At 39.4% G+C, this 22,908-nt stretch overlaps 3 protein-coding genes across 4 annotated transcripts; all 3 read left to right on the top strand.

Annotated features, from left to right (window-relative positions):
* The first annotated feature begins 336 nt into the window (after window positions 1–336).
* On the top strand, window positions 337–7,863 carry LOC121900959 (cytochrome P450 2J6-like). 2 transcript variants are annotated; one of them, XM_042417560.1, is made up of 9 exons: window positions 337–371; window positions 2,977–3,089; window positions 5,578–5,743; window positions 5,841–5,993; window positions 6,077–6,237; window positions 6,397–6,573; window positions 6,664–6,802; window positions 6,875–7,062; window positions 7,174–7,863. In XM_042417560.1, exons 1-9 carry the CDS (start codon window positions 356–358, stop codon window positions 7,345–7,347), a joined length of 1,287 nt encoding a protein of 428 aa, XP_042273494.1. In that variant the 5' UTR covers window positions 337–355; the 3' UTR covers window positions 7,348–7,863. The 2 variants fall into 2 exon arrangements, with proteins under 2 accessions (XP_042273494.1, XP_042273493.1); XM_042417559.1 differs by lacking the exon at window positions 337–371 and having other exon boundaries at window positions 1,856–3,089.
* Window positions 7,864–13,660: 5,797 nt separating this feature from the next.
* LOC121900800 (cytochrome P450 2J4-like) lies at window positions 13,661–16,731 on the top strand. The gene is made up of 9 exons (XM_042417334.1): window positions 13,661–13,928; window positions 14,417–14,582; window positions 14,680–14,832; window positions 14,916–15,076; window positions 15,240–15,416; window positions 15,507–15,645; window positions 15,718–15,905; window positions 16,017–16,158; window positions 16,260–16,731. Exons 1-9 carry the CDS (start codon window positions 13,740–13,742, stop codon window positions 16,433–16,435), a joined length of 1,491 nt encoding a protein of 496 aa, XP_042273268.1. The 5' UTR covers window positions 13,661–13,739; the 3' UTR covers window positions 16,436–16,731.
* A 1,612-nt stretch (window positions 16,732–18,343) lies between these two features.
* LOC121900270 (cytochrome P450 2J2-like) lies at window positions 18,344–22,720 on the top strand. Its single transcript, XM_042416450.1, has 9 exons — window positions 18,344–18,535; window positions 18,876–19,041; window positions 19,606–19,758; window positions 19,862–20,022; window positions 20,417–20,590; window positions 20,679–20,820; window positions 21,288–21,475; window positions 22,184–22,325; window positions 22,470–22,720. Exons 1-9 carry the CDS (start codon window positions 18,344–18,346, stop codon window positions 22,643–22,645), a joined length of 1,494 nt encoding a protein of 497 aa, XP_042272384.1. The 3' UTR covers window positions 22,646–22,720.
* Window positions 22,721–22,908: the final 188 nt, after the last annotated feature.

Below are 22,908 nucleotides of genomic sequence, written 5' to 3'. Positions count from 1 at the left end.
CTAATGGCCATCAGGGGGCAACTCCATTGGCTGCAAAAAGAGGTCCGATTCTATGGAAGTCTATGAGAAAACGACCATACTTCTCACTTGATTCATTACCTCAGTAAACATTTTCCTAATGAGGTTATAGTCTCAATCACCAGTTTCAAGTCTTCATCAATACATCATGATTGTGATTGACAAGTTGCTACCACGGTGACAACATTGATTACGTAACGTAACCATGGTGTATAGGCGTAGCTGCTGCTATTTCACAGTGTGTTTTCAGTTCATGAAAGTTAATTGTAACATTTTGGTTGCCTAAAAAAGTCTTGTTCAGTGTTTGGTTGTGATAAAAGACCCTCTAATGCGTTAAATGTTCAGTTTTTCCGGTGAGTACATTTTGTTTGAATGTTTTTAGGCCTGTTTTTGCTAGCCAAAATTAGCATTAGCATTAGTATTATCAATGATAACCATAGACTGTAAATACACCGTGCTAACCAAGCTAGCAGCTGGCGCTACGGTCAGCTCCACCCTCTCATTCCAATATGGTCACTTCTGGCTCCAAAAATCAAACATGGCGACAGTCAAATCCAAGATGGCGATGGTCAAATCACGACACTCAAGGCTTTAAAATGGCAGCTCACAAACCAATGGGTGACGTCACAGTGACTACGTCCATTTTTTTTTTTACAGTCTATGGTCTGTAATGCAGACTTTCTGTTGCAAATTAGCAGTTTCTGAGCCTGAGCTGAGAAAGAAGAACTCAGCCAGAGATGTTGAGTCAATGATTTGTTCATTAATGTGTGACATTCATAAACTGTTGATCCATTGAGTGTTACATAATGTCATGAACTAATATTGACTTGATCATTTATTAATATGGAGTCACAGGAGTTCATGAGATATGTTGGGCCTTGGCTACAAGTTTGGCAATCAGCAATAATTAATGATTATCATGATAATCATTAATTATTAAAATCAATAAAATTATTAATAAGAATTAATAATAACAGGGCACCACCCTGGAGTCAGGGAAAAGATAGCTAATTCAGTCTCAAAGTGTACTAATCTATCAATTTGGAACTTTTCTTAACAATTAACTTAATAACTATAAACAAAATTACCATATCAATAACTGGTTAAGGTTGAAGGATTTTGGAGTTCCTTGCAGAGCAGAGGTTAGCAATTCAATTCAATTCACATTCTTGTGCAACATTAAAACAGACTACAGGTATATCCAAAAGCATTTATTTAACAAAAGGTAAAAGAGCAAAACACACAATTTTAATCTAGCTAAGTGTACCTAAATACAATTGTATGTATGAGTGTGTATGTGTGTGTGAGTGTGTGTGGGAAAGACAATGGCAAGATGGCTGCAGTCACCTGGTGACTGAGCACATGGCATGCAGACAATAGGGCTGACAAAGAGAACCAGAGAAACAAAGGCCAGACCATGTGGTGTCTTGAACCAAAGTTTGCAAAAGTTTGCCCAGTTGTTGCCAGTCCATGAAGAGAGAGATGCTTTGTGGTGCGCTGCTTCTTAGCTGGTGAATCCGTGGAAGAGACAGGCTGAGAAGGGTTTGGCTCCAAAGCTGAAAGATGTAGGGTAGACGGCACTCCGGCCGTGCAGGTCAGAGGGCCCAGGTTACTCTTTTGTGTAGCGTTAGCGGCAAGTTAACTCTGTTTCGTGGCTCCTGTACTTGTTAAACCAGCCAGCAGACTTGTGTGGTAGCTGCTGGCATTAGGAAACTTAGTTTCTGAGCCTTAGGCAGGCTCTCGTGTCTTCTGCCGTAAAGAAAAAGAGTTCTGTGTGTGTCTGCTGTGAGCAAGCCACACAAGACAGCAGAGAGCTGCTCCAGCATCGAGCTGTGAGGAGAAAGGGGAGCTGAGAGCTGCTCCTTCAGCTGCTGGAGGTGAAAAAGAGGCAGATAAGAGGGGAATCTCTAGTTTTGATAACCTGGATCCATGAGTGGAGTTTCTTGAGGACTCCTGCTGTTTCTTGGAGTCTTGCAACATGCGGTTCGCTAGTGAGACCCAACAGATATTATGCATTAATACATCCATTAGATCACAATGTCTTGTGATTTGTGTTAATTAAAAGTTTTAAATTTTTTTCTTTTAGGATGCTATAGTATTTTGCACTCTGACACACAGACAGTCTTGTGAACTTTGCATCTATTAACGACACCTTATGATGGATATCCAGGCTGCTAAACTTTAGTTTAAATGTTTGTCAAATTACTCCACCTGTCTCAACATCAATAATAAATTCCCTAAAAATTCTGTTGTCTAAGATTTCTTGGTTATATTAAAGACACCTGATAAGATAAGATCTGCACTCAATGCATTTTTAAGAGACTACATACTTTTTCTCTGATTTGCTACTTTCTTATAGAGACCAGTTTTAATTGTGTACAGGACCCATTTCCCTTTATTTACATGCAACTGTATACAATGGACCAGTTAGATGCCTTTTATTCCCACTGCACTTTGTATTGTTGATTTTACTCTGTTTACACTCTGAACATCCAATCTCTGTCTAAGGTTACTGAAAGACAGAGGAAGTTTTGCATGTATGTTATCATATTGCTGCATGTTGTTGCTCATGAGTGATTCCCATTACCTTAAGGGCCATCTTGCTATGGCAGGACAGAGGTCTTGTTTGTCAGGGAAAAGTAGGTGTGGTCTGTGACTGGTTATGTACCTTCGTACAGACTTGGCATCACAGATTTTTTTCTTCCTTTTTTCTTTCTGTTGTGTAATGTTAGCGGTACAACCCACAAAAGGATTAAATCCAGTATGAAGAGGCATTATAAAAGCACCGGTGTGCAGATGAAGAAAATCCTGAGGCACAAACCTTTCCACTCTGACTTTCCTCTTCCTGTTGCTGCTGCTGCTGGTGGTTTGACTCGTTCACCATGTGGCTTTACAACTTTTTACTGGGATTTGACCTCAAAGGGATATTGCTCGTTTTTTTTCTCTTCCTACTGATAGCACACTTCCTCAGAAACAGGAATCCTCCAAATTATCCCCCAGGACCGCGGGGTCTCCCATTGGTGGGGAATTTCTTCAATTTGGACAAAGATCTACACATTTATTTTACCAAGGTAAATGTTTAATAAAAGGAAGTCTTCTCCTTACATTCAATTCAAATCAAATCAAATTTAAGTTTGATTTTAAATGTATCAGAATGTCTCAACAAAGGTCACAAAAGATAGGATAAACGTCCCTATTAAGCCCACCAAATCCCCTCTTCAGATTTTTTCAATTTTAATATATAATGCTCCAATTTAAGTGAGAACATTTTCATTAAAACGAAAGTCTAATCTCTCAATTGAACTGTCAATAATTCATTTATACCAATTTCTAATGATTTTTTTGTTTAATTTGTCAAAATATGTCAAGAGTCTGGCATGAGCTTAATGGGTACCTAACGTACCCTTTAAGCCCATGGGTGTTTCAAATAAGCCCACTTCATGATTTGTTGATAAATAAATATATATATTAAAAAATCTTAAGAATACAAACTTGTTCTGTTCAAATCTGTAATCCCTTAGCTCTCAATAGCTACTTTCATTTTGTCTCCACTTCAATCCTATGGCCTGTAAATGGCATTTGAAATAGGCGTGACCAGCCATTTTGCTGCGCTGTCAATGCAGAAAAAGCTAAACTTACAATATGTCTTCTTTGGAATGTATCCAAAAAAATATTTAGGAACAAAATCAAAACTATAGTGGAAATCATTCTCAAATACTTCATCTTTCAATATATGTTGTCGTTTCGTCTGTATCTCTATCCCATGGTGTGCTGTTGGCATTTGAAATTGGCCAAAATTTCTGGTCCAGCCAGCTGGTTGAAAGTACGAAGATGTTTTTATGAAGATTTCTGAACACCAACTGACTGAAAGAAAATAATTCAATACTAATGTTCTAGGGATGGTAAATGAGTCAATTTCAGTATTTACAACTAAACAATAAATTTAACTGATTTTCAAATGTTAATCACATTTAGGCTAGTAGTTTGAAAACATTGTAAGAACGCTTTTTAAAACCATTCAGTTCATTGTAGATATACATTAAAACATACAGTTCATTGTGAGGAGACATAAGTCATAACATCTTGAAGCTCATTATCTCATCTTAAACTAAAGCTTATCTGAAAAGTAAAGATCAGAAAAATATTGCTTATGTTAGGATAGAATATAGGGCTGTCTAGAATGAATTGACCCATTTAATATCAATGATATTTAAATATGGGTATTAATTGTCTGATTTATTGAGCTGATTCATGACCTGAGGTTAAAATTAGGGAGGAAAATGGTTCAAAAGTCAAAAGGGACAAAATCCCCATTAAAACACAGTCAAGCAGGCTTAATGGGAGCAGGTGGGCTTAAAGGGAACATCAGTGAATTTATGGTTAAAAGACAGAATATTTTATTCTATGCACATGACATTAAAAAAACAACTATATGAAATAAATCCATACATGGTGGGCTAACATAACATAAAGAATATTAATTGATCATGCAGAAAAATAATTAGTTATACTCATTTATATCCACCCCAAACAGTGGGATTTTTTTGGTAGCGTACCCTTTAAGCCCACCAGATAAAAATGTTAATTAAAAAATAAATAACGATAAAAATACACATTCACTATCTATTTAACAGTATAATAATGTAAACTGCATACAAAAATGTAAACTATAAATACTTATCATGCTTTATGTCATTGCAATGAACCATACTATGCAGCTACTGTATTGATGCAGCATGTGGTCTGTTTGTTTGCTTGCTAAAACTCATATTTTGATTTCAAAAGAAACAATATTTCTGATTCAAGTAATATTCTAACATATGTCTTATTCAAAACACTAATCTCTTACATTTTGATAACAATTGAGTATTTACCAAAAGTAGGAGTAAAAATATGCAAAAAATGTTATCTTCTGAGGATACCAAAATCACCAAAGTTTTTTTGCAACTTCTTTTGGGATCAGAAGGCACATGTCATACATATGCTTCGATAACTCAATATTGACAAATCTGATTGACTTACAATAAAAAAGTGTCATTCATGTAACAAGCAGCTTTATTAGAAGAAACATCAAACAGCAACGAATTATGATGTGTTTTTTTTAAAATTTGACTCAGAAGTTGCAAGTGAACTTTTATGGTATGTGGGCTTAATAGGGACGTTTACCCTAATTCACAAACACTATTGCACAATTGCTATCAGGATAATGGAATTACATGGACAATAACAAAATGTATAACTTTTCCAAAGAACTAAAAAGTTGAAGCCATTTCAGCTATTTTTATTTATTCACCTGGAGAATGCAATTTTAAATTGTTCACACACTAGGAAATGTGCATTTGTGCTTGAAATTTTCATTTTAACATAGAAACTAATGGCAGATACTGACACCTGGTGGTCAAATAATAAAACATCAGAATAATTAAACTTCAAAGCACACTTCCACTTAAATGTTCCACAGAGACATTGGTAGGTTTTGTTTTGTTTTTGAACAACTCATAAAGTGTGATGCAGAAGTGCTCTGTGGTTCACCTCTGATTTTATTATTATTGTCCTCAGCTGGCTGATGTCTATGGGAACGTGTTCGGCATCAACCTTGGCAATGACAAGTTGGTGGTTGTGTCTGGGTGCAAGATGGTAAAGGAAGCCGTGGTGACACAGGCCGAGAACTTTGTGGATCGACCATACAGTGCAGTTGCTGACAGGTTTTACTTAGGAACCTCAGGTGTGAAAATCTCCCTTTCTCTGCCTTGTGCTGTGAATGCAGTAATGAGTTCCCCATAAGCCATTAACTCTTATTTCCTCTGCATGCTTGTGCGTAGGTGGTCTGTTCATGAGCAATGGTGACTCATGGAAGAGACAGCGGCGATTCGCCTTGTCTACCTTACGAAACTTTGGCCTGGGCAAAAGTATCATGGAGCAGAGCATCTGCGAGGAGATCCGGTACCTGCAAGAGGAGATAGAGAAGGAGAAAGGTGGTGTACAATCACCAAAGCATAAGCTCATAATCAGCAGCAATAAAACAGTATCCCCTGAACAGTGCATTCTTCTTCTACAGGTGAACCTTTCAACCCAGCAGGTCTCTTCAACAACGCTGTATCCAACATCATTTGCCAGATGGTGATGGGGAAACGGTTTGACTACAGCGACCACAACTTCCAGATCATGCTGAAGTATTTGTCTGAAGTTATCATGCTGGAGGGCTCAATATGGGGTCAAGTAAGTCAATAACATCCACTTAGTTCAGTCATTGACAGAGAGATGGCACTCTGGTGGGATTGTGGGAGTAACAACTAGGAGGCCTGTGTGTGTGTGTGGTTGACTTTGTCACAAAAGGTGAATGAAATTGTCTCTCATCTACTGTTTTCTTTTGAGTAGCTCTATGAGGCCTTGCCTGGTGTGATGAAGCACTTGCCTGGCCCTCACAACAAAATGTTCAGCCACTTCAATGACATCCTTGACTTCATCAGTCAGGAGGTACAGAGGCATAAGCAGGACCTGGACCACAGCAATCCCCGGGACTACATTGACAGTTTCCTCATCGAAATGGAGAATGTATGTGAACAACATGCGTTGCACATAGAGTGCTGCACCGCACAGCTGTACAGTCATTCATTACTGTGTCTTCTCTGCATTCTTGAACAGCGCAAAGAGTCTGATCTGGGCTTCAATGAGATCAATCTGACTATGTGTTCTGTGGATCTGTTCCTGGCTGGAACAGAGACAACCTCCACCACTTTGCAATGGGCTTTGGTTTACCTCATCAAAAACCCTGACATCCAGGGTAGGTGACTATACTCACTTTTTCTCACCAAATTGTTCCAAGCATAAATACTTAAATTTCTTGTATTTCTAGAGAAAGTCCAGGCAGAAATAGATAGAGTGATTGGAGAAACCCGCCTGCCCACTATGGCGGACAGACCCAACCTGCCCTACACTGACGCTGTCATCCATGAGATCCAGAGGATGGGAAACATTGTTCCTCTCAACGGATTCAGAATGGCCGCCAAAGACACGACACTTGGCGGTTACTTCATACCCAAGGTGCATCCATACAGTTGTTCAAAAAGTCTTAACAGGCTTATTTCTTGGAAACATATGGGAATGAAAAATGTGAGCATTGCTTGGTGTTACCCTGTGGATCTTTGTTCATAGGGTACCTCATTGTTGCCCATGCTGACCTCTGTGCTGTTCGACAAGACAGAATGGGAGACTCCAGACACTTTCAACCCAGGACACTTCCTAGACGCTAATGGAAAGTTTGTAAAGAGAGAAGCATTCCTGCCTTTCTCTGCAGGTAAACCACACTCAACTCAATGTTACACATGATTTGACCCAGAACATCGATTGTTATCTTTTAAACCAACGTGTGTGTGTTTGTGAACTCCTCAGGGAAACGTGTGTGTCTCGGAGAAGGGCTGGCCAAGATGGAGCTGTTCCTGTTTTTGGTGGGTTTATTTCAGAAGTTCTCTTTCTCTGTTCCTGATGGAGTAGTGTTAAGTACAGAAGGAGTTACTGGAACCACACGTGTACCGCACCCCTTCAAGATTTATGCTAAGGCTCGCTGAATTATGCAACATCTCATTTTTATCTAACCAGCAACCATACTAACCAAAACATTTTAGGAGAGTAAGCTTTGTCTCAACCTTTGTCTGTTGTATGATTTTCTCATGTCATGAGGACCTGGTCATTTTCTGCTCTGTACATTAAATTCTGTGTGATACAGTTATTATACATAAAAAGATTATTGTGGTGATTCTACACTTTGTCCTTGTAATTATTAATGGCAAGATGTATACATTTTCTTATACTATTCTTTATAGTAATGATGCCTTTTAGGGTAATTTATAAGCCATTAGTTAATATGAAACCAATCATTGACAAATCATTTGAATATATTTGTAAATGAATAATAAATGATTTGATGATATGTGTCACAACCCTGGTTTCAGTCATTGGTAAAAACACAATGCAATATATATTCATGGCTACAACATGGGAGTTGAGGGACAGGTTCACAATTTTTCCAGTCTGTCCTAAAACAACAGTGTAGGAATTTGTGCACTCAAATAGTTTTATGATTTTATGGGGGAATTATAAGTTATTTTTGTGCACAACTCTAACATGAAATTATTCATCCAGGACATAACTCGTATTAGAGAAGGTAAAATAATAGGGAAATAGTTCTCCTTGTTGGCCACACAAGAGAGGTCAATTAGAATGATGATTGTTATTAATCTTAATTATGATTTTGCAAGTGTATAAGGTCTTTTAAGGTTAAATGACCGAGATGCAAGCATAAGAAAACACAAACAAGTACACTTTAGTTACATACACAGCTACAAGTACTAAACACTTTTTACAAACAAGACACAAGAGGGAAAGGGGAAACTGGTACGCAAGGCTATGGCCAGTGAATGATTCGAATGCATGATGCAGAGTTATCTATTGTGTAGTTCAAATCAATCAAGTCAAATCAACAGTACAACAGCTTAGTTCTGAATTGCTGATTAAAGTTACAAATTATGAAAGCACCAGGGTTTAAACAAGTTGATGAAGGTTTTATACGACTACTTGCTTGCTCCCTGGGGTGGCTTCTTGTGGAGAATGGAGTCCAACGTGCTGGGGTGAGAAGTTGGAGTCTGAATCTTGTAACGATTGATGAGTGAGTCAGCCGGTCTGGACTCGGAAAGTTCCCATTAGAAGAGAGCTCCTGGTTCAGGGTCTCATGCTCTCCTAGGCTTGATCCTCAACTCATGACTCTAGATTCTGAGGTTTCACCTCTGATTGTTTTGAGTCACATCTTCAGACTAGCAAAATGCAAGCTTTCCACTGGCATGGCAGAAAGCAAGTAGACAAAGAAGCAACCAGCAGCCAGCAGCCAGCCTGGAAAACCAGCCTGGAAAATCAGCAAAAAGCAGCCTAGAGTCTCAGATAAGACACTGTTTTAAAGTGTTGGTCCGCCCACCCAGAAGGTGGATCCTAGCCAATCCCAGGGGTTGCAGAGTTCTGGGGGAGGAGAGTCTGTCCTCTCCTGTTCATGGACAGTCGGGTTCAACTCCTGAATATGTTAACTCCATTAATCAAAGTATTTACAATCTAGCAATTGCATGATTGAAACAAGCAGAATGGTATTACACATGACAGTGTTATCATGGATGATGGGATTATGTCAGTGGTACATTTCTGGGCGTAAAGGCAGTGGAATAAAAGTCTAACTAAAGTACATAACAACACATATTGTGATATATACAGACATACTAACATACAGTATTAATTGTCCTTACAGAAAAATCTAAAACTACATTTGTAAATCCATGGGTTTTACACTCCTCTCTTCTGCTCAATCTGCAAACGGCAGGGGTCCATGCCATTTGAGGGTGTGTGTGTGTGTGTGTGTGCATGTCTGTGTTCTGGTAAATGTCACTGGAGTATGGCATATTGTGCAGCATGTCTTGTGCCTTATGCTGATTTGCCCAGTGATCAGTCCTTGGGTTGGTCATTCAAGTCCTGACGATTAGATTCCGCAGTGGGATTAAAGTTGGTGCCAGCTCAACTCTGTGTGTGACTGGCTCTTAGAGGTGAGTTATGATAGCTAATGGTAGGGGTTGTTTATCCAAATTATACTATCAGTTCACACTGGGATGTGAATTGGTCTTCCCATATTGCTGGCTCTTGTAGCTTGAAGGATCAAATGGTTGAATTGGTCTTCCCATCTCGCTGGCTCTTCTAGCTTGAAGGATCAAATGGTTTGGGTCAGTGGTTACCTTTACCCTACATGTGCATGGTAGTGATTGGTTGGAAGTTAACTACACTATTAGTTGATAATTTAGCCTTACAATACAAAGCACTTTCTGATATTCATAGCTGAAAGCTTTGTGTTTACTGCTCATTTTTATGTTCGGGTACATTTTCAGTCAATTCTTAGTCTATATTTCTCATTTGTTTAGTGAAGAGATGTCCCAACTTCCTGTCACAAACACATAGATCATTATGTCGACTTAAGCGGTGAATCAGCAGAGCACCAGCCCATCGCTAACTAGGAATAGATGATGAGGGAAATGAGGGGCCAAACACTGATCCTCATCAGTCTTCTCCTCTGCTTCACAATGTGGAGTCTTGACATCAGGGGAGTGCTGCTTTTTATTTTTGCCATTCTCCTCATAGCGTATTTTCTGAACAAAAAGGATCCACCCAACTTGGTAGACTATGGTAGGAAACAATGCTAAAAACCTGTTGATAGTGTAACAGAAAATTTACTTATCAGGGTCACATGCCAGACAACAGGCCGCTTATTCTCTGCTCCTGCATCCACAGGTCGCCGATGTTTATGGGAATGTGTTCTGCATGTGTCTGGGAAGAGACAAAACAGTGTTTGTAACTGGGTGGAAGATGGTGAAGGAAGCTATAGTGACACAAGTTGACTTGACTAACTTTGTGGACTGGCCTTACATCCCAATGGTGACCAGAAATTATTCAGGAAACTCAGGTGATTCACACAAATCTATAGCACACATATGCAGCATGAGATCATTTAAGTATCAGCCTGCTGTCTGAGCAAAATTGTTTGGTTTCTTTGTGTCTCGGTGGGTCTTTTCTTCAGTAATGGGAAAGTGTGGAGGAGACAGTGGCATTTTGCCATGGCCACATTACGTACCTTTGGTTTGGCCAAGAGCTCCATTGAGCAGAGCATCTGTGAAGAGAGTCCGCCACTCAGCCTGCCACACCAACCTCATTCTGCCATTGCCCTCATCTTCTCCCCACCAGCCACTGGACATTCCTCCCTGCTATTCATTCTCATCCCCTTCCCCTTCCCCTTTTTGCAATACACTGTCATCTTTTCAGCCACTATCATTGTTCGTGTCCTGTGTTTGGGTTCCTACCAGTGTTCAAAACAATGATATAGTATAACGCCCCCTCAAACTCTCCTTTGCTTTATAGGGATGATTAGGCAAATTGAAAATATTCTCAATAGTGCTCCACACATGCCTCTCAGAGTTTTCCGTGAGCTGGCTCAGAAAACTTACTGATTATTTCAGACTCCATTTAGTGTCCTGATTCCAAACTTATTTTCCTGATCAAGATGCAATTAAAAAGTAAAATTCAATTTAAAAAAATAATAAAAAATTACTTTTTTTTTTTTTAAAGGTTTCACATCTTTTTCTTGTTGGATTGTTTTACTGTCCAAAACAATCAATTTTTTCTCTCAAACTTGACAAAATGTCTCCATACATATTGGCCATTGCAGTCATGATGTGCCAATAGTTTAAATTAACAATGCTGAGAGAGTACCATTTATGTATACACTTGTTATATTTTCTTTGTAAAAAAAAACAAACATTTGATTTGTCTGACAAAAAGTCCACTATCTGGTATATTATTACTGTAAAATGTCATTTTCGAACCATGGTTAATATAAAGTAGAATATGAGAGCAGAGCACTGTGTTTAATGTCGTACAGTAACAGTGTTTTCTGTTGTCGCATTGCCAGAAGAAGAAGGATCCCCATGCTGGCTTCAACATCGAGACCCTGCTCGTTTGTACCATTGACCTGCTTGAGGCTGGGACAGAAACATCTGCTACCACTTTCTCCTCATTAGCCATATGAAGCACCTGAATATTCCCATGGAGTTTATGGATGTTTTTTTATGCTATTTGAACCATAGTTCTGACTCTGCTTCCTCACCCAGAGAAAGTCCAGGCAGAGATAGACAGAGTGGTTGGACAGTCTCGTCAGCCTACACTGGCCGACAGACCCAACATGCCCTACGCTGATGCCGTCATCCATGAGATTCAAAGGATGGGGAATATTGTTCCTCTGGGATTCCCCAAAATGGCCAGTAAAGACAATACACTGGGAGGATACTTCATACCCAAGGTGAAGAACTATTTACCAGACTTACTTGGTGGTGAATGTCCAGCTATAAAATTTATAAATGATTATTTACTGATATTAGATAATATAGACTGTTTTTCCAGGGAACAGCTATTACTACAATCCTTTCATCAGTGCTTTTTGATAAGGATGAGTGGGCGACTCCAGATATCTTCAATCCTGAACATTTCTTGGATTCAGAGGGCAACTTCCGCAGAAGAGACGCATTCCTACCATTTTCAGCAGGTTTTTTTCCTCCGCTTTCTATAACACTATTTGGCTTACAAGAATTGCAGCTAACATAGTTTCTAAGGGAAAACTAGGAATCTACTAACCTTAAACTGCTGTCAACTGTTTCTTCACAGGTAAACGTGTGTGTTTGGGGGAGCACCTGGCCAGAATGGAGTTGTTTCTTTTCTTTACATGCCTACTGCCCATGTCCAGGTATAAAATTTGCAAATGTAACACCGAACATCTTTTCATTTGACTCTTGCTGCCTAAATGCCCACATCTTTTATACTCCTCACCCTCAGTCTGTAATGCAAAGTTTCTGTTGAAAATTAGCAGTCTCTAAGCCTGAGCTGAAAAAATAAACTGACAATTAGTGTGAAGTTGGTGGAGTGCCCCTTTAGACAATTAATATGTGATACCTAAATTTCAAAATATCTACTATCCTACAATGTACATACAGTAATATCTATCTATCCCTCTGACACTAGAAGACCAAATCCTTTAGAACAAGTTTATCTGTTGCTTTTGTAGAGGCTGATCCATTCACTGCTCTGACAAGTCCAGTCCAGTAAGAACTCAGACAAAGATGTTGATTTGATGATTTGTTCGTTAATTCATAAACTGTTGATCCATTGAGTGTTACATAATGTCATAAGCTAATATCGACTCGATAATTTATTATTATATATTATGCATTTATACATCCATTAGATCACAATGTCTTGTGATTTGTGTTACTTAAAAGTTTCACATTTTTTTCTTTTAGGACGATATGGTATTTTGCACTCTGACACACAGACAGTCTTGTGAACTTTGCATCTATAAATGACACCATATGATGGATATCCAGGCTGCTAAGCTTTAGCTGACTAATACAATAACAGTGTTGTGTGTGTTTTTTAGCTCTCAACTAATGTTTGTCAAATTACTCCACCTGTCTCAACATCAATAATAAATTCCCTAAAAATATTTGTTTTCTAAGATTTCTTGGATATATAAAAGACATCTGATAAGATAAGATCTGCACTATCAATGCATTTCTCAGAGACTACATACTTTTTCTCTGATTTTCTACTTTGTTGTAGAGACCAGTTTTAATTGTGTACAGGACCCATTTCCCTTTATTTTCATGCAACTGTATACAATGGACCAGTTAGATGCTTTTTATTCCCATTGCACTTTGTATTGTTGATTTTACTCTGTTTACACTCTGAACACCCAATCTCTGTCTAAGGTTACTGAAAGACAGAGGAAGTTTTGCATGTATGTTATCATATTGCTGCATGTTGTTGCTCATGCGTGATTCCCATTACCTTAAGTGTCATGTTGCCATGACAGAGGTCTTGTTTGTCAGGGGAAAGTAGGTGTGGTCTGTGACTGGTTATGTAAGTACATTGTCATAAGCACCTTTGTACTGACTTTGCATCACAGATTTTTTTCTTCCTTTTTTCTTTCTGTTGAGTAATGTTAGCGGTACAACCCACAAAAGGATTAACTCCAATGTGAAGAGGCATGATAAAAGCACAGGTGTGCAGAAGAAGAAAATCCTGAGGCACAAACCTTTCCACTCGGACATTCCTCTTCCTGCTGCTGCTGCTGGTTTGACTCGTTCACCATGTGGCTTTACAACTTTTTACTGGGATTTGACCTCAAAGGAATATTGCTGTTTTTTTTTCTCTTCTTACTGATAGCACACTACCTCAGAAACAGGAATCCTCCAAATTATCCCCCAGGACCATGGGGTCTCCCATTGGTGGGGAATTTCTTCAGTCTGGACAAAGATCTACACATTTATTTTACCAAGGTAAATGTTAAATAAAAGGAAGTCTTCTCCTTACATTCAATTCAAATCAAATCAAATTTAAGTTTGATTTTAAATGTATCAGAATGTCTCAACAAAGGTCACACAAGATAATTCACAAACACTATTGCACAATTGCTATCAGGATAATGGAATTACATGGACAATAACAAAATGTATAACTTTTCCAAAGAACTAAAAAGATGAAGCCATTTCAGCTATTTTTTATTTATTCACCTGGAGAATGCAATTTTAAATTGTTCACACACTAGGAAATGTGCATTTGTGCTTAAAATATTCATTTTAATATATAAACTAATGGCAGATACTGACACCTGGTGGTCAAATAATGAATTAAACTTCAAAGCACACTTCCACTTAAATGTTCCACAGAGACATTGGTAGGTTTTGTTTTGTTTTTGAACAACTCATAAAGTGTGATGCAGAAGTGCTCTGTGGTTCACCTCTGATTTTATTATTATTGTCCTCAGCTGGCTGATGTCTATGGGAAAGTGTTCAGCATCAACCTTGGCAATGAAAAGTTGGTGGTTGTGTCTGGGTGCAAGATGGTAAAGGAAGCCGTGGTGACACAGGCCGAGAACTTTGTGGATCGACCATACAGCCCAGTTGCTGACAGGTTTTACTTAGGAAGCTCAGGTGTAAAAATCTCCCTTTCCCTGCCTCGTGCTGTGTGTGCAGTAATGAGTTCCCCATAAGCCATTAACTCTTATTTCCTCTGCATGCTTGTGCATAGGTGGTCTGTTCATGAGCAATGGTGACTCATGGAAGAGACAGCGGCGATTCGCCTTGTCTACCTTACGAAACTTTGGCCTGGGCAAAAGTATCATGGAGCAGAGCATCTGCGAGGAGATCCGGTACCTGCAAGAGGAGATAGAGAAGGAGAAAGGTGGTTTACAATCACCAAAGCATAAGCTCATAATCAGCAGCAATAAAACAGTATCCCCTGAACAGTGCATTCTTCTTCTACAGGTGAACCTTTCAACCCAGCAGGTCTCTTCAACAACGCTGTATCCAACATCATTTGCCAGATGGTGATGGGGAAACGGTTTGACTACAGCGACCACAACTTCCAGATCATGCTGAAGTATTTGTCTGAAGTTATCATGCTGGAGGGCTCAATATGGGGTCTAGTAAGTCAATAACATCCACTTAGTTCAGTCATTGACAGAGAGATGGCACTCTGGTGGGATTGTGGGAGTAACAACTGGGAGGCCTGTGTGTGTGTGTGTGTGGTTGACTTTGTCACAAAAGGTGAATGAAATTGTCTCTCATCTACTGTTTTCTTTCAAGTAGCTCTATGAGGCCTTGCCTGGTGTGATGAAGCACTTGCCAGGCCCTCACAACAAAATGTTCAGCCACTTCAATGACATCCTTGACTTCATCAGTCAGGAGGTACAGAGGCATAAGCAGGACCTGGACCACAGCAATCCCCGGGACTACATTGACAGTTTCCTCATCGAAATGGAGAATGTATGTGAACAACATGCGCTGCACATAGAGTGCTGCACCGCACAGCTGTACAGTCATTCATTACTGTGTCTTCTCTGCATTCTTGAACAGCACAAAGAGTCTGATCTGGGCTTCAATGAGATCAATCTGACTATGTGTTCTGTGGATCTGTTCCTGGCTGGAACAGAGACAACCTCCACCACTTTGCAATGGGCTTTGGTTTACCTCATCAAAAACCCTGACATCCAGGGTAGGTGACTATACTCACTTTTTCTCACCAAATTGTTCCAAGCATAAATACTTAAATTTCTTGTATTTCTAGAGAAAGTCCAGGCAGAAATAGATAGAGTGATTGGAGAAACCCGCCTGCCCACTATGGCGGACAGACCCAACCTGCCCTACACTGACGCTGTCATCCATGAGATCCAGAGGATGGGAAACATTGTTCCTCTCAACGGATTCAGAATGGCCGCCAAAGACACGACACTTGGCGGTTACTTCATACCCAAGGTGCATCCACACAGTTGTTCAAAAAGTCTTAACAGACTTATTTCTTGGAAAAATATGGGAATGAAAAATGTGAGCATTGCTTGGTGTTACCCTGTGGATCTTTGTTCATAGGGTACCTCATTGTTGCCCATGCTGACCTCTGTGCTGTTCGACAAGACAGAATGGGAGACTCCAGACACTTTCAACCCAGGACACTTCCTAGACGCTAATGGAAAGTTTGTAAAGAGAGAAGCATTCCTGCCTTTCTCTGCAGGTAAACCACACTCAACTCAATGTTACACATGATCTGACCCAGAACATCAGTTTTTATCTTGAGCTTTTAAACCAACGTGTGTGTGTTTGTGAACTCCTCAGGGAAACGCGTGTGTCTCGGAGAAGGGCTGGCCAAGATGGAGCTGTTCCTGTTTTTGGTGGGTTTATTTCAGAAGTTCTCTTTCTCTGTTCCTGATGGAGTAGTGTTAAGTACAGAAGGAGTTACTGGAACCACACGTGTACCGCACCCCTTCAAGGTTTATGCTAAGGCTCGCTGAATTATGCAACATCTCATTTTTATCTAACCAGCATTATGTGACATGGACAGCAATCATACTAACCAAAACATTTTAGCAGAGTAAGCTTTGTCTCAACCTTTGTCTGTTGTATGATTTTCTCATGTCATGAGGACCTGGTCATTTTCTGCTCTGTACATTAAATTCTGTGTGATACAGTTACTATACATAAAAAGATTATTGTGGTGATTCTACACTTTGTCCTTGTAATGATTAATGGCAAGATGTATACATTTTCTTATACTATTCTTTATAGTAATGATGCCTTTTAGGGTCATTTATAAGCCATTAGTTAATATGAAAACAATCATTGACAAATCATTTGAATATATTTGTAAATGAATAATAAATGATTTGATGATATGTGTCACAACCGTGGTTTAGGTCATTGGTAAAAACACAATGCAATATATATTCATGGCTACAACATGGGAGTTGAGGGACAGGTTCACAATTTTTCCAGTCTGTCCTAAAACAACAGTGTAGGAATTTGTGCACTCAAATAGTTTTATGATTTTATGGGGGAATTATAAGTTATTTTTGTGCACAACTCTAACATGAAATTATTCATCCAGGACATAACTCGTATTAGAGAAGGTAAAATAATAGGGAAATAGTTCTCCTTGTTGGCCACACAAGAGAGGGTTGAGGGACAGGTTCACAATGTTTCCAGTCTGTCCTAAAACAACAATCAGGTGCCCAAATGAGCACTGATATATTTTTCTTGCTGTAATCATTCCTCAATCATAATCATAATTCATTTTCAATGTAAGTGATGGAGGACAAAAAGTCTAGTCTTTTTAGTGCCAGATCCCCTCTTTTTGTTATGATTCTTCCACCGCAGCTGAACAGGAAAACACTGTCTGTTGAGACACAAAGAGGAAAACTGTGGAAGATATCCACTTTATTTGACAAATTCTAGATGGCTGAAACTTCATATTATCTTCAGATAAACTTTTAAATAGATTTTGGTTCAAAACAAGGACTGTCAATTTTGTCCTCCATCACTTACATTGTAAGCAGTTTTGTGGGAGAGGATTTAAAATGTCTTACTTTGGCACCATCTGGTGGTAGTATCATGAATAATCAAGTAATACTACACTGACTCTAATCTGACCCCAGCACACAGACTACAACAATTTTCATCAAAATTGTCACATTTTCCACAAACAAACTCATGCCATCAGGAAAATCTGGAGAAAATTGTAATCACTTTAAAATTATATAAATACCAGCTGTAAGAATACATAAAAAAGGCTCAAATATACTATGATCTGTAAAGTTTGTTAGTAGTCATAGTAAAATTTTGAATGTAAAGGCATAAGTCTACTGAGTAGCATTGTGCTGCTTATGGCTTGTAAAGTTCCATCTCCTTTTATAACTTAACAACGCGTGAAACACCTGCCTCCTGAACACAAGTACCAGGAAACAAAAACATTATATCCATATCATAAATGACAGAAATGTCCACAGTTTCAGGATTATCACCTTTTTTTTTGTAATACTTTGCATAACTTTTTGTGATCTACTCCATGCATAAAAGTGAGGAATAATAGAGGTGGACAGAAATGTGCATGGCAGTGATTGGTTGGAAGTTAACTACATCATTCGTTGATAATTTAGCCTTACAATACAAAGCACTTTCTGTTGTTTGTTTACTGCTCTCTGTTTCATTTCTGTGTTCGGGTACATTTTCAGTCAATTCTTAGCCTACATTTCTCATTTGTTTAGTGAAGAGATATCCCAACTTCCTGTCACAAACACATAGATCATTATGTCGACTTAAGCGGTGAGTCAGCAGAGCACCAGCCCATCGCTAACTAGGAATAGATGATGAGGGAAATGAGGGGCCAAACACTGATCCTCATCAGTCTTCTCCTCTGCTTCACAATGTGGATATGTGGTTTGTTGCTGCGGCTTGACATCAGGGGAGTGCTGCTTTTTATTTTTGCCATTCTCCTCATAGCGTATTTTCTGAACAAAAAGGATCCACCCAACTTTCCTCCGGGGCCACCGACTCTCCCTCTCTTAGGAAATGTCTTCAGCATTGATCCTAAACAGCCTCACATTTATCTAACCAAGGTAAGATGGCAGCATCAAGACATTTGCATGTTAGGCATTAGTGTTTTTTTCTATCTGATACTGAACAATTTCAGTATGTTCAAAAGGATAAAATTGCTAATTAGTAATAACTTTTCTACTTCAGTATACAGTTACTTCCTTCATATGGGTTTAACAGGTCCTCAAGAATGGAGAAATATCAAAAATGTTTAAATCCTTATGAGACTATGGTAAGAAACAATGCTAAAAACCTGTTGACAGAAAGTCACAGTGTCACAGAAAATATTGTCCTGAAAAATGCATCTTATCAGGGTCACATGCCAGACAACAGGCCGCTTATTCTCTGCTCCTGCATCCACAGCTAGCTGATGTTTATGGGAATGTGTTCTGCATGCGTCTGGGAAGAGACAAAACAGTGTTCATAACTGGGTGGAAGATGGTGAAGGAAGCTATAGTGACACAAGCTGACAACTTTGTGGACCGGCCTTACATCCCAATGGTGACCAGAATTTATTCAGGAAACTCAGGTGATTCACACAAATTTATAGCACACATACAGACGGCTGACAAATCAAAGGAAAAACTGGAACAGGCCTGAATGCTTGACCCCTATAGTGAGGGGATCAGGTGGCTCTGTTAGGCTTTGGGGGGCATTTTGCTGGCATGGTTTGGGTCCACTTGTCCCCTTAGAGGGAAGGGTCACTGCAAATCAATACAAAGTTATTCTGAGTGATCACCTTCATCTTATGATGAAACATTTCTATCTCGATGGGAGTGGTCTCTTCCAGGATGACAATGCCCCCATCCAGAGGGCACAAGGGGTCACTGAATGGTTTGATGAATATGAAAATTGTGTGCCGCACTGACCCTTCCCTCTAACGGGACAAGTGAACCCAAACCAAGCCAGCAAAATGCCCCCCACAGCATAACATTGCCACCGGATCCCCTCACTGTAGGGGTCAAGCATTCAGACCTGTACCAGTTTTTCTTTTAGTTGGTCACCTGTCTTTATGCAGTATTACAGAATTTATGCATCAGCCTGGTACTTGGCCACCGTCTGACCAAAATTATTTGGTTTCTTTGTTGCTCAGCGGGTCTTTTCTTCAGTAATGGGAAAATGTGGAGGACACAGCGGCGTTTTGCCATGGCCACATTACGTACCTTTGGTTTGGCCAAGAGCACCATTGAGCAGAGCATCTGTGAAGAGAGTCGCCATCTGCAGGAGGCCATGGAGAAGGAGAAAGGTTGGCAAACACAATGCAACAGAAAAGAGAGCAAAATATAACTCAATAAATCAAAACACAGTATATGTAGTGCAGCGTGACATGAGACTTTTCTTTTGTTCAGGTGAGCCATTTGACCCCGTGCCCCTCTTAAACAATGCAGTGGCCAACATCATCTGCCAGATAATGTTTGGGAGACGGTTTGACTACAGTGACAAGAACTTCCAGAGCATGCTGAAGAATCTGACAGAGATGGCCTATCTGGAAGGCTCCATATGGGCTCTAGTAAGATGCAAAAGCAGCTCAGACACACTGAACAACCTCACATGGCGACATCCATTCATAACATGGATCAAAACCAACATGTTAACAAGCAAGTTCTTAATTTATGTCAATAGGAAAGTGTAATTGAGAAGAAATATATCATGTTAAACATGTAGTCTACAGTATATTACACTGTGGCTGCTCTTTTTAAATTTACTGTGGACAAAATTATTTATTTCATGCAGCTCAAAGAATGCAGATTTGTGCATATCTGCAGTTACTGATTTCACTCGTACAGCATGAACTTAAAACTTATTTCAACAGAAAAAGTTGAAAGCCACTTTGATATCTTTTTACTTGTCAAAGGATTTAAAATAGCACCACTGAATAAGTCCCTTATTTTCTCTCCAAACAGCTCTACAATGCTTTCCCAGCACTGATGAAACATCTGCCTGGGCCTCACAATGACATCTTCAGCAACTCCAAATCTTTGGAGGCATCCATCAGGTCTGAGATAGAGAGGCACAAGTTGGATCTGGACCCCAGCAACCCACGAGATTACATCGACACCTTCCTCCTAGAAGAGAAAGTAGGTGCTCACAACTGTTGAAATGAGAAACACAAACTATCTCTTTTCCAAGCTGACCGTATGTTTGTCCCTCCATTCTGCCTGACAGCGCAACAGAAACAGTGAACTGGGCTTTGATGAAAGAAACCTGGTTCTGTGTTGTCTGGATCTGTTCCTTGCTGGCAGTGAAACCACTTCAAAGACCCTGCAGTGGGGCCTCATCTACCTCATCAAGAACCCTCATATCCAGGGTGGTTGCTCAGATAAAACTTCAACAACAGCAGCAGCAGCAAAAAGAGCAGATAAATAAACAGCATGAAGAACACAATGAAGATCAAAGATGTTATACTTCCAGCTCCTGCTGATATAGAGCTACTCTTTTGTATTACAGATGAAAACTGCTATTTATTATATATGAGGGTGGCACAGGGAACTGTGTCTGTTCTTTAATTAGACTTGAAGTCTCTTAAGTAAGACAGTAAATGTTTGCTACTGTAATTCAGAGGAGCTACTGGCTGTTTTTTCCACAAGGATACCAGTTATTTGAGAGATAGCCAGAGATATCACTCCAACATTAATCTATTTTATAGATTATTATTATGAGAACATCCACATCAGCCAAAAAGACTCATGTATAATGTGATATTAACTGAAATATTTCAAGTAGAGAGAAGTCACTATACCTGATCAATTAAAAATCTTTTATTTCACCTCCTAGACAAAGTCCTGGCAGAGATAGACAGAGTGATCGGACAGACCCGGCAGCCAACTATGGCAGATAAACCCAACCTGCCCTACACCGACGCTGTCATCCATGAGATCCAGAGGATGGGAAACATCGTTCCTCTCAACGGACTCAGAATGGCCGCCAGGGATATGACACTGGGCGGTTACTTTATTCCCAAGGTGCATCATCTTCTCATTGAACAACTACACAAAACTGGCCCATTATGTGTTTATCAGAAAACCAACATGTCATTTTCTGTGCAGTTTGTGATGTTTGAAATATGATAATGTGGGGAAAGTCAGTTAATGTTGCTGCAATTAACACGATCTCTCTTAATTTCACCTGGATCTTTATACTTGAAAAGCTAAAAAGGCACATAATGCTAAAAATACTTTTAGTGTACTTTTTATTACTAATAATCACTGAATTAAAGAATACTGAAATCATATACATGTTGCTCCTCACAGCCTTATGGAATTTCTGTCTTTTACGCTGGGACTTCATGTTTGTGAAGATTATACTAATATTTAAAATTCTGCTGAAATAGATGACACAGGAACATTTGACAAGACAATTGAGTGATAATTGATTGAATGCTACTGTACACACCCGCATAAGCTAAAACACCTTTCAGTAGACACCCCTGATTGAGCTGTGTTTTTTGTTAACACCTTGCTGATATGACCCCTGACCTCTAGAAAACTGTCAACAAGGTGCGCCTGTACTGAAAACAATTTTCCTATCTTATCTGTTTGTATATAAAGTATGAAATTTTCTTTTAAGCTTATGAAAAGTGTAAACTTTCCATGTTCGATTATATTTATGCTTACAAACCTTGTGCTGTAGATATCAACCAGTTGATTTTTTTTTACTCATCTTGTATGCAGGGAACATCTGTGATGACAAACTTGACCTCAGTGCTGTTTGACAAAAATGAATGGGAGACTCCAGACACCTTTAACCCCGGACACTTCCTAGATGCTGAGGGCAAGTTTGTGAGGAGGGATGCCTTTTTACCTTTCTCTGCAGGTAACTTTCATAATTAACTAATACTTAACTGATTAGGTAATGAAACATTTTTAGAAAATTGAACCACGAGGAGTCAAGTGATATAGGCTGGAGAAAATGTGTGCCTGTAAGTAGATAGTGAGACTCATGCTTTGTTTTTCACAGGGAAGCGTGCATGTCTGGGCGAAGGCCTGGCTCGAACAGAGCTGTTCTTGTTTCTCGTCAGTTTGTTGCAGAAGTTTTATTTTTCCACTCTGGATGGAGTTGAGCTGAGTACAGAAGGGATCATTGGAGCCACACGCACACCACAACCTTTTAAGATCTATGCCAAGGCCCGTTGAACATCGCAGTCTGTCTCTTGTAGACTATATGATACAGTAAGGCCACAAAATGTTATAGACAACATCTGCTGCAACTGTGGCCAGTACCATTCATGTTCTTTACCACTCCTGTAGAGAGAGCATTCAACAATGTGTCCTGTCTACAGCTCCTGACTGGATGACTGGAGCTGACAATGGTGACATAGGATGTTTCCTATAATAGCTAATGAAGGGGAACTAAAGCATGCCGTCTGTTACACATGCAGTGATCACATAATACAGCA

The sequence above is a fragment of the Thunnus maccoyii genome, chromosome 7, assembly GCF_910596095.1.
Source record: "Thunnus maccoyii chromosome 7, fThuMac1.1, whole genome shotgun sequence".
NCBI classification, from domain to species: domain Eukaryota; kingdom Metazoa; phylum Chordata; class Actinopteri; order Scombriformes; family Scombridae; genus Thunnus; species Thunnus maccoyii.
Note: the sequence above shows the minus strand (reverse complement) of the source record. Positions and strands in the feature narration are given on the sequence as shown.

Coding starts and splice junctions, on each gene's coding strand:
- LOC121900959 (XM_042417559.1), top strand. CDS start 2,901: ATGTGGCTTTACAACTTTTTACTGGGATTTGACCTCAAAGGGATATTG. Junction 5,994..6,076: donor GGAGATAGAGAAGGAGAAAG/GTGGTGTACAAT, acceptor CTTCTTCTACAG/GTGAACCTTTCAACCCAGCA. Junction 6,803..6,874: donor CAAAAACCCTGACATCCAGG/GTAGGTGACTAT, acceptor TTGTATTTCTAG/AGAAAGTCCAGGCAGAAATA.
- LOC121900800 (XM_042417334.1), top strand. CDS start 13,740: ATGTGGCTTTACAACTTTTTACTGGGATTTGACCTCAAAGGAATATTG. Junction 14,833..14,915: donor GGAGATAGAGAAGGAGAAAG/GTGGTTTACAAT, acceptor CTTCTTCTACAG/GTGAACCTTTCAACCCAGCA. Junction 15,077..15,239: donor AGGGCTCAATATGGGGTCTA/GTAAGTCAATAA, acceptor TCTTTCAAGTAG/CTCTATGAGGCCTTGCCTGG.
- LOC121900270 (XM_042416450.1), top strand. CDS start 18,344: ATGTGGATATGTGGTTTGTTGCTGCGGCTTGACATCAGGGGAGTGCTG. Junction 20,023..20,416: donor AAGGCTCCATATGGGCTCTA/GTAAGATGCAAA, acceptor CTCTCCAAACAG/CTCTACAATGCTTTCCCAGC. Junction 22,326..22,469: donor CTTTTTACCTTTCTCTGCAG/GTAACTTTCATA, acceptor TGTTTTTCACAG/GGAAGCGTGCATGTCTGGGC.